The 11,625-nt window shown below is 38.3% G+C and overlaps 1 protein-coding gene across 1 annotated transcript; it reads left to right on the top strand.

Moving 5' to 3' along the window:
• The first annotated feature begins 2,999 nt into the window (after positions 1 to 2,999).
• LOC105205745 lies at positions 3,000 to 10,741 on the top strand. The gene is made up of 5 exons (XM_011175242.3): positions 3,000 to 3,601; positions 4,621 to 4,744; positions 5,299 to 5,449; positions 6,069 to 6,285; positions 7,421 to 10,741. The coding sequence occupies exons 1-5, from the start codon at positions 3,357 to 3,359 to the stop codon at positions 7,545 to 7,547; spliced, it is 864 nt and encodes a 287-aa protein (XP_011173544.1). The 5' UTR covers positions 3,000 to 3,356; the 3' UTR covers positions 7,548 to 10,741.
• The last annotated feature ends 884 nt before the right edge of the window (positions 10,742 to 11,625 follow it).

Raw genomic sequence — 11,625 nt, 5'->3', positions numbered from 1 at the left:
GATAAGCTTTAAGACGAAACGGCTCAACGGCGTATAAATAAGCGACTATAAATAACGATTAATTTTAACGCGACAGAGTGTCTTAATAATACATCCACCGGGATGCCCCGTTGGCCGGTAAATAAAAACTAACGGGAAAACTATTAAAATAAAATCTTATTTCATTCACTATTGCGTTCCAATCCGTAGCTTTTGCACCAATTATAGCTCGTATCTATTTTTTTTCCAAAAGCTTTGACTCGATACGCTTTGTACTCTGTTATTCTGCCGTGCGACGCAACGACGATATTTTCTTTTGTATCCGATGTTTGCGAACGACCGATGCTGTTGACGTTTCTTTGATCACTACGGTTTTCGACAGGCCCTTGACAATTATTGCCCCGGGTGGTATATCATACCTCGGTAATGATTGATTAATGACAGAGACACCATCGAAATTATTCCCGTTGTAAAATTGATTGAACAAATTTATACGTAATGGTAACTTTATTCCTCTTTAAAAATCTATACAAGTATGACTTCTTTTTTTAAACATACTCGCTCGTGTTTTTTTTAGAAAATAGTATTTTATAAACTATAATTATAACAATCATTACCTAATTAGTTTTTGATATTGAAAGAAATAAATATTTAATGTATAAAAATGAAAATGTTTAATTTATAAAAAGGTAATTTATAAATAATTTTCAGATACTCTCTACTCGTAGTATCGAAAAATTACTGCTAAGACGAATTAAACAAACGATTTTATGCGGCGTTCAATTAATTATCGCACGAAACGGTCCAAGGAGAAGGCCAAGACTCTCGATTGGTCAAAGTGATCATATCGCATTTCGTCCTTCGTTTTTCACGTAATACGTAACGCCTCATTGCCTTTAATAACAACTTTTGACCGTAATGGGCAGGCAAAAACTCCCGTTTCCTCCTTTGTTTTTTTCCGTTCACAGGCCAATTTATCGAGGACGTATCGTTTCGGCCAATCATCCAATTAAATGCCCACGCGGTCGATTCATTGCTCGCGTCTTTGCTGGAAAAAAAGAGGCGAGCGGAGAGCGACGGCGATGGCGGCCGCCCACGTATTCCCGGACGATACGTTACCCGGATGATGATGCGCCGGGCAGATTATTGACGATGAAGTACGACGATCGCGCACACGGTACTGTCAACCAAGCCGGTGAATTATCAGCGAGCTCTCGCCTCTCGCGCCGCGAGCCGAGGTGCAATCATCGACGGCGTAAGCGGATGTTTCGCGATATTCACGTAACGTGTCCCGTATTGTACACGCGCTGCAGCTGGCTGCAGCATCCGCGCGCTCCACCCTTCGGGTGGATCGCCACCGAGCTAACGCGCGCGGTTCCTGATCAGCGTGTCGACGCGTCGCCTAACACGGCAGGCAATTAAGAGATTTGAATGGAGATTCGTCGTTTCGCAATCGCCGGCTTTGACGTTACCGGATGGCACCACCGATTGACCTCCCAATGCGTACGCTGGAGGGTTTGACGACCGCGAGAATGAGGCGGCGACCCGTGCTTCATGCCTTTTGAGATCTCGAGCGCGATAAGCGCTCGCGACACGATTGTTTGCCGTCGTCGTTAGTGAGACGCATGATTTACCGACTTGCTTATTGCTAGGATAAATAAAGTTCCACAGAATTGCGCGCGCATGAAAGATTTTACAGAACTCTTGATCTTTTGTTTAATGTATGTTTAAATTCGATATACTGCGCGGGTCATGTGCCAATAAAAGGATAACTATATATTGGCAACTTTATATATGTAAATCTAGAATAATTCATTGTGCTTACCTTTCATCCGGCGGTCTGATTTTCAGTCGGCTCCGTTGTTGATCTGCAAGATCTGTCAACAAATAAATTAATAAGAATTAATAAAATCAATCGACGATAATAATTGACATAAAATTTCATTGAAACTAAACGCCAAGAGAAAAATTTTAATAAATACTTATTTGAATATAATTTTAATTATTTTTCAATTTATTAAATGTAAATAAATATTTATGTATCGTAAGTAAATATTTCATTGCAACCTTCCAAACAAATATTTATTAAAATTTAGTAATTTTTTTCTTTCAATAAAGAAATCCATTAACTGATAATCATAAATATTTTAACATTCTCCACAGATCAACAAAAAATTTATCGAGTACTAACAAATGTTGAGAAAATGTTTAATCATCATTCTTTTGCTACTAAGCTCTTTGCTACAATTTTGCTGTTGAGTATCTCCTTTAAGTATTCTAGAAATTATGTGTGACAAATCGATACAGCCCTGTACTTGTCTACTTGTCTGTCTCACAGATACAATTGCTGAAAGCGGCTGCCGGAAGGCATTTGAAATGAATTCAAATGAAACTTTTCACGGTGCATTTGCGATGTTAGATTAGTTGATGTTTAAATATTTATGCGGATTTCCAGATTGTTTACGTAGAACTTGCGGCAAGACAATGGAAATATACGAAACGTGTGTATTTCTCGAGAAAATCCTAAACTGTCGCAACTGTTAATATAGACTTACACGTTTCAGTATAAAAAAAAATATAGAAAATTAAATAACTAAAAATTACAAATTAAGTTCGGTTAAAAATACAAAGCCAATGTATTACATCCTCTGCTCTCTTTTTCCCTTTCTCGTAAAACTTGCCTGTATTTTTTCTATCCGCGATAGAAAACAATACTTAAAAAAAATATAACTAGGTCGGAAAAGAGAGCGTCTCGCGACCTTTGTTCTAGCTTAGCACAAAGCGTCTTTGTATATTGAATAAAAAAGGTATACACCAAAGGATCGCGTAAACAGAACGAATGTCCTGTTTCCTGACGCTTGACATTTACAGACGAATCAAAAACCAATCGCGTACATTTTCGACAATATCGCGAGCATCCCGATCTATCGAAATCATTAGCGTGAGTAATAATCCATGGCCAAGTGTCTGTATTTCCTCCTACACACTTGTACTAGCAATTGAACTGGCAATCGGGCCTTCGCAATCGAGTCTCCTCTCGCGCATATGCGCATCAATAACAATCAGGGGATTAACTGGCCGCATCGAGCCGCGCGCTCAGGGGCACTTTTTGCCGTGCAGTGATCTTCCGATCACTGCGATCTTCGTCGATCTAGCTCGCCCGTTCGTCGCGAGGCGCATATAAAAAGACCGTGATAGAACGTGATACGGAGCAGTGTAGCACGACGTATGTCCGGTCTCGCATCGACATCCTCTGCGAGCGATCGATCTCGCGTAACGCGCGATACGTGCGTGTAGGATCATACACGGCCGTTCCCTCTCGAAGCCGGGCACACGTGAGATCATCCGTTCTCGGTTCGCTGGCAACGCTATAAAAGATGTCGCAACCGGAACAGGGCGGCAGTGTGCAGTGCGAAAAAGACATGTCGACGTCCAAGAGCAGCTCGTTGTTGCGCCTGAATCAGGAGGGCCGGCGCGGTTCCGCCGACTGGCCGGACCACGGCGACACCGACTCGGAGATCAGCGAGAGCGACTTTCTCACCAAGGGCGCCTTCCTACTCACCCCCAGTCACGAGCTGAGCATGGAGAAGGCCGCCACCATCTGCGAGAAGATGAACTTCCGGTGAGCGCATCACTTTGGCAGGCCGCACCGCCTCGTCTCGCCTGGGACGAGGATTATTTCCCGGATCTCAAGCCGTTCGATGAAAGAGACGTTAAACCGGACGTTGTACCCCGATAACTATGACGGACGAGCTCGGAACCGTGTCGTCGATTTTCTTGGTTGCTTTTTATCGTGCGCCTTGCACTCACCGATTGTGTTCGACAAATTTATCGCGAAAAGATACACGTGTATGTATCGTAAAGTTTAAAGGTCGTATATTCAAAAAACGCAATAAAATTAAATTTTTGACAAAAGTTCTTTAAATTGATTGATTGAGGTATAGTGTATGTGTGTGTGTGTGTGTGTGTGTGTGTGTGTGTGTGACACATGACTATTTCGTTGTGAGAATTATTGCACAAATTTCGGTTTTTTAATAAAAATAATTAATTAAATAACGATGTAAATTACATTTTGCTCATTTAAAAAAACAAGAGGATTTATAAAGGGATATTTACATTTACACAAATTAATTATTTTGTATCATTTCTATTCACTTGTTAAAGGCAAGTTATATAATTTTATGCAATACCAAAATATTTCAAAAAGACAGATTTACGTCGAATTGTTATTTTTATCGACTTGCGGCATTGGTATCGACTGTGTATTGTCTAGATTACTTCGGCCTTCACTTAGTTTAATCCGCAAGAGAGATCCTAAAGCACTTTGTGCCCGAATCGGATCTAAAAGTAGTTAAGTCAGCTGGCGCGTCGCGTGAAGTAGTAAAGGCAATAACAGGTCGGACAACAAATCTATTAAGCCAACTGCGGTTGATGCCATGTGCGAATGTTTTTGCGCATCGACAATGAGTTCGGTATGCGTGACAGTAGAAGGAATTCACTCGCGCATCAAAGTTACAAAGTAAATTAACCATTAATCGCGATATTATAGTATCACGAAAATATCAGAGATTTTCACGTTAAAAAATTTCCCTTGTTAATTTATATCGTCAAGTCAAAATGACTTTCTATTATGTGATCCAGAGGTGCATTTTCTTTGACGAAGACCGCCACCGGTATTCTCTTCAAGTTCAGCAACATCGAGGACTTTCAGGCGGTGTATAAAAAAGGCTTTCACAAAGTGACGGGTGCTCGTTTCTACAAAAAGGTAGATACTCCATACCGACGTATCGCGGTGTTTAATTAGCTCCGCATTCATGAACTCACGGAAAATATTTCGTCCCTGTGATAAATAACAGTTGGTAAAGCAATTTTTTCACAAATAATTTCACGTATATTAACGTTTTAAACTTTACATCCGGGGGTGTTTCATTATGTTGCACGTGGGAAACTTTACTAAAGCTAAAGCGCCTGACACAGAGAAATACCTTATAGCGCTTCTGCAACTAATCTCGGGATCTGCATGGATTGTACGCCCTCGTAGCACAAACACATGTTGCGGATATGCAACAAAATGCAAAGGGCGCTGCGAGTCACGAAAATACTTTAATTAGTAGTTTGCGTAAGCAACTAAAATTCGATTATAAAACTGATGGAATTCGAAATGACTAAATATTTGCTTTATTCTCGAGAACATAGCTTTACTCCCTCTTTCGCTCATTCTTTAAAATATAATTTCGCATTTCGTAACCGCTTTTGAATCTTTCTCCGGAATAAATTTGGCAAATGATATGTATTATTTCGTAATATATATATATATAGGTCGCTATACCATGTAGACCGGCAAAGATCTTCACGGTCTACGTTCTAGATGTGCCCGAAGAGCTGCCGGAGGATGATATTAGACACGCTCTCTACAAATATCGATCTATCGTCGAAGTAACCAGGCTACCCCTGAATACGGGAACTGTTTGTGAGTCACGAAAATGCAAATGCTTCTTCTCCATATTTCTCATACCGTCGCTCTTTCCAGGGGGAAAGCTTTAGACCCTATACGCGTAACGTGATGGATACCGCTTCCCCATTCACGATCTCAAAAATCTTTCGCTTATATGCATTTATATATTAGATATATTTTGCGTAAATATAATTTAAGATGTGCAATTTGAATAATTTTCGTGAAAAACCATTCAACAAATCGTATAAGAAAAATGATACAAGTTCAAGTCTTTTGAATTTCGTATTATATGCGGATTGTGTTAAAAATACATCAATCTTCAATTAAAAAAGTGATTGAATAGTGATTGACAAATCAAATTCAACAAAAAAAAATAAAAACTTCTATTTTTCTACTTTTTGTTTATTGAAAAAAAATACAAAATAAAAACAAGAAAGATGACATAAATCAAAATAGGAGTTTTTAATTTTTTTTCTATAATTCCCGTGTAATCAACAATAGCTTTTGCAATTGACCTTGCATGTCACATATTCGGGTTTCGTTTTTTTAAAAGTACCATTATTTTTCGTAACGCTTTTCGAGCTTTCTGCCTTCCTGCAACGTATGCAATAAAATCGTGTGTTAAATAAATCAGTGAAGGCCATCAATGACAAGCTAAAGAGCGACGCGCAGAATCTGAACGAGCCGGCGACGATTTATACGGGGCCACCCGTTATAAGGGTTACCCTGGCCAGCGTGGAGGAGACCTCGATGCTGCTGAGCCGTGGTTTGGATTTTTATGGGGCCACATATTTCCCCACCGAAACGCCCAATCCAGCCGCTCAACCCCTCGCAAAATACAAAAACAACAGGTGGGAAGTGAACTCGTTCGTGCATGCTTGCTCGTGCGACGCGATCCGCGTCGTGATTCATTGAACGACAAATTCGCGTAGCCGTGTTAAAAATTAAATCGGCGCGACACCGATATCGTTTCAGCCCTATTTATTATTCGATATTTATTAACAGTTGCGTCGAAATCCGAAACACTGCGCTCGACAATTTGGAATAATCGCGGTTGTTTAAATATCCGTTACGTCCGAATTATGCAGGCCCGCTGTTATTAATTCGCTGGTAGATCAAACGTGTTAAAAATGACTTTACATACGAAACGGCTTTTCGTACGAGATGAACGAGTTATCAAATCGTAGTCGAATCGTTCGAATTTTTGTTCGAATTAGGTACTTTCTAAATCTAAATCAGTGTGGAAGCTTACTAACTAATTTGCAGTGCTATATTGATAATTATGATCATCAGTGACTATTCACTATTTTTCATTAAGGAGATACCTCTCACTGATTGAATCAGTGTACTGTCACTGAAAGATAGTGCACACTGAGGAAAAAATTACTAAAACTTTAATAAATATTTAAATAGTACTAATAGTAAATATATTTACTAAATGTAAATACGTATTTATCTAGTACAAAAATCATTAATTTAAGTATTCGTATAAGTTTTTTATAGAGTAAATATTTAGGCACCGTAAATATTGTATTACTATTCAAATAAATATTTATTAAAAGCAATTTTTTTCTCAGTACACATATCACTGATGGATATAGTTATAAATGTATCACATTACTGCTATCAAATCAGCTTATTCAATATCTATCCGTGAATAATACACGGATTTAGAAAGCAGATTTTTGTTCCCTGCTGGCTATAATTTTTTTTCAGTGAAAATGATCAATCTCTTAATGTTTTAAAACGTAGAATTAAAAAGAAACAAAATAATTGCTATTAGCTTAAAACGTAATCTCTTTAAAAAAAAAAGAAAGAAAAATAATGCGCCATTACGTGATCCGCTCTTCTACTTCGTCGTAATATCTTTAATGGAACATTGCCAATAAAATACAAAAGGTTTGCGGGCATTAGGAGGAAACGACTCTTTTCAGAAAAAAAGAAGAGGAGAAGAGCGAACCTCTTTCACGTGTTTCGCCATTGCAGATGGATCGAGCTGGCGTCAATCGGTACGGGACAAAGAGTGAGGGACCTACTTCCGGTCTTTGACAACGCGGGCTTCAACAAATTGCCACCTCCGGCGAGCCGTGTAATAAAACCGCAAAGAAACTGACACGTCCCCCGTCCGGCGGCGGCGCCCCGAATTCTTCAGCCGCCGCCACCGTCGTCGTCGCCGCCACCGCCGCTGCCGCCGCCGCCGCCGCGATCGATAACGGCAACGAATCCAGGGAGGACGCCACCGCGAGGACGACGTTACGACCCGGCGACGACACTGATGCAGACTACCTCGATCGAAATCCGGACAGTAGCGCGAGGATCCGCTTTGAGCGATTTCAACGCGACTCTGACGCTTCGTCGATCGCGACGTATGAAAAAACGAGGTTTACCGCCGTACGTATACGAGATAACGCATAAGAGAAGCGAGATATCAGGAAGATCACATATTTCAAATCGAATGGAACAATCGAGTAAAAATTTGAAATCTATAGGGAGATCTAACGCAAAGACGCGTGCACTGTTTTCTTCTCTTTTACACAGCTCGATTATTTGATCTACAGAGAGCAGACATGTATACGCGAAGAGACTAGATTTATATTTTATCCTCAGTATGGACGCAGCTGAATAGTAAATGCTAACATAAATGTTAATTTGGCTAATAAAAGCGAGGCGTGGAAATTTGTGAGATTACACGATGAGTCGTCCTTTTCGAGCGGCCAGTGATACGACACGTTGGACGGTTAAGCACATAATAATACGTCGGCGCATGTCGCACGCTGCCTCTCGCTATCGTTCTTGTTATTCAAGAGAAGAATATTGTTCATATCAGTCGCGCCGACTCACATAAAACATTGATACGCGCGTAGTTACTTTAACGCGTCATGCTCGGCTCCGACTCTCGATCGAATCACTAAAAAAAAAGTTTGTTAAAAAAACTAAAAGATTTAGACCGATACAACCAACTAAACATTGGATTAATTCAACAATTATTTAGTGCATTGGTTATAAATTATAGATTAGAGTTCAGTTAAATTCACATAAATTCAATTTTAATTCGTTTCCTTCTGGTTAGTTGAATTCTAATTTCCAATTCGTAATCCTTAATCTCTAACGCTTAACCAAGCTTTCTAAGAGATATTCTGCACAGCTATATCGAAAATGAGAACGCGTGGGCAATTGACAATGAATTATCGCGTGTATATGTGTGTTAAGAACTTTGAGCGATTTATTTTATTCGAATAAAAGAAGAAATCTTTCCGCATCGCTCGCAATAAAGAGAAATTAAAGAAAAATTTTCCTTCACTATATCTAATGACGTTTCACATATCTTATTATCGGATTGATTACGAATTTAAGTAGGTAAGAAAATTATCCCTCTGGGTACGATATGGAAAGAAAAGAACTACTCGTCAAAAGATTAATTAAATTTTGTTCGTTCTCTCTATGTTATACAAGCCGGTTAAAACGGAAATCCGGTTAAAGCATAAGTCCAGCCGTATATCTCTTAGACGCATATGCGACCGATGGAGGGTCAAGCGTAATGTGCAAAGGGAAACTGCATTATACGCTCGTGACTCGTCGAGCCATTTCTCGACACGCACACGCACCGTAAGATACACCGTGCCGGTTCGCAGGTCGACGTGATTTCTAATCCCGTCTCCCTCGCATGCAGCGAAGGTTCCTATTTTTCCGTCGGCGAAAAGGTCAGCGCCGCAATATTATATCGTAATATATATGAAATTACCGTTCCTATCAGTCGCTTACTTTTGCGCCAGTCACGCGACTAACATTACCTTAAAAAGCACTAAGTCGATCACGCGCCAGAAATTAATCCACCGGTGCGCCGATAATCAGAATTTCATCGAGCAAAGTAATCGAATCTTAGTATACACAGTGGCTCTTACGAAAGCATATTCGAATTTCATCGTTCAAGTACTTTCAGGGATTTATATACGGAAAGAACGATTTTGCTCAAGTACCTAAAAATTTAGCTCGATATAAATCTGAAAATAATTTTGTTGGGCCATCAAAATATAATTATACATGACACTCAACTACAATGAACGATGTTGCATTGTAATGCGACAAATTTTTAAAAATTTTAATATTTTTCCCGTGTAGTATACATAAAAAAAAAATGGTTTCGCTCAAGTATTTAAAAAAATATTTAGCTAGATATTTAAAAATAATTTTTTGTTAGACCATTAAAATAATTATGTAGAATACGCAAACTGGTTGCTAAAATGTCAAAACTTTTTGCAGCATTGTTCTCGGCGCTTAAACGCCCTTCATCAATTATTTTTATGATCTAACAAAAATATTTTCAGATCTATATCTAGCTAAATTTTTAAACACTTCAGCAAGATCGTTTTTTCCGTGTATATGTAAAAATTAAAAATTCGATAAAATAAATAATTTGTTGTCAACTCCAATAAAAAATGTATTATTTTTTTTATTGCGCTCTTTTCACGGTCCTCGACCTATTTTAGAAGTGGTGACCCCTCAGCGTATTTCTGTAGTGTGCGTTTTATAGTTTACACAAATATACGGGACATGCAGTTTTAACGCGATTCCAAACGGCCTAGTTAGAAGGGGGGTTCTAATGGCAAGATACTTTCATTGTCTTCCGAAAAGTAGCGATCGAATAAAATCCAATATCTCTGATCGGATTTGAACCCGGACCTTTGGCACAGAAAGCAATCACACAACTCGTTACGTCACGATCGCATACATTTATTGCACTGGTGGATTTTTGAATATTAAAAATTACCTGTTCGTATTAGAGGCTTTCTTCGATTACATAAATTATTACATTGCGAGTACAAACAATTGTAAAGAAATTATTTTAATATGATACTTTTAAAATTGTAACATTCTCGTTAGAAGATTGCAAATTTATTAATGATATGTTTAAGTGTAGCTAAGCTATATTTCTAATACTAAATTAATGACTCAATTTTATAATTGAAAAATTTGAGAGCTAGTATTTATGTTTACTTGTAATAATATCGCTATTGAAACAAATACATTAATATCTTTAATTTATACCATAAATCTTCAAACTTCTAAATGCTAAATATTTTAAGTCAATGTATTTTGTTGCGTTAAATTAGTAAGTTTAAAACGTGTTAAAATAAAAATAAAAAATTAATTGTAATCATCTGTCATAATATTTTAATTACAACGTTCAATGTGGCATTATATACTTTTTTATTAATATATTTTTTAACAGAGATTATTTAGAAATGCGATTGCTAAATAATCAAAAAATACAACGTTGTGTGAAAAAATAAAATATTCATAAACGAGGCCCGATAGACTTTAACATCGTTTAATTTATGTAAAAGAATGTAAGTTAATTTATGTAAGAATGTAATTAGGGGATAACAAGATTCGACGTGGGGAAAAGCTGAGCGAACGAGGGAACGAATTGGGGGAAAATGGTTTTCTCTTCTTCTACCTTCGAGTGAATAATCGCGAATAATCACTGGCACACATTCGCACAAACCTACGCCGCGAAATTTTTTATCACAGAGCGGCCAGGTGATTCATTAATAATAATAATGAAATTTACTTTATACAACATGTATGTGCTTATTAGTGTATATATTATGCCATCCGTTACGTAACCTGTAATATTCCCGTTATATAAACGTCCCGCAGCAATTACGTAATGCCCGTACGGATGGGATACATACACTTGACCGCGGATCATGATATATGTATATATGCAATCTTGTCACTCGCGTGAAAGTCGTAACGACAATATTGCCTTCTTATTAAAAGTATTACGATGTGTCGCGTACCTATCACCTTGCGGTACATTTATTTTAAAATCTCTCGCGCTATTACTCGCGCGCGAGCAAGTGGCACGTGATTTAGACGAACGTTCAAGAGGGGCATTTTTTCCCTCTTCCTCTCTCTTTCTCTCTTAATTTAAATTTAATATTTTTCAAGAATTATTTTTCAGCGTTCGAATATGAAGCAATCACGTAAAAATGATTGTCGTAGGTACCATTTCGTATGAAATGTAACCGTCGAGCAAATACCTCGAGAATAGGAGAAGAGAGAAGATTACACCGCACTAAATGCCGCGCGTTTATTTCTGATTATTTTCATCGCCGACGGGGGCAAGAGTGACGCTGCTTTTAACAAGGTGAGACTTTATCAGGAAAAGAGCTCGTGAAAAGAGA

The sequence above is a fragment of the Solenopsis invicta genome, chromosome 5, assembly GCF_016802725.1.
Source record: "Solenopsis invicta isolate M01_SB chromosome 5, UNIL_Sinv_3.0, whole genome shotgun sequence".
Taxonomy (NCBI): Eukaryota; Metazoa; Arthropoda; class Insecta; order Hymenoptera; family Formicidae; genus Solenopsis; species Solenopsis invicta.
Note: the sequence above shows the minus strand (reverse complement) of the source record. Positions and strands in the feature narration are given on the sequence as shown.

Coding starts and splice junctions, on each gene's coding strand:
- LOC105205745 (XM_011175242.3), top strand. CDS start 3,357: ATGTCGCAACCGGAACAGGGCGGCAGTGTGCAGTGCGAAAAAGACATG. Junction 3,602..4,620: donor TGCGAGAAGATGAACTTCCG/GTGAGCGCATCA, acceptor TATGTGATCCAG/AGGTGCATTTTCTTTGACGA. Junction 4,745..5,298: donor GTGCTCGTTTCTACAAAAAG/GTAGATACTCCA, acceptor ATATATATATAG/GTCGCTATACCATGTAGACC.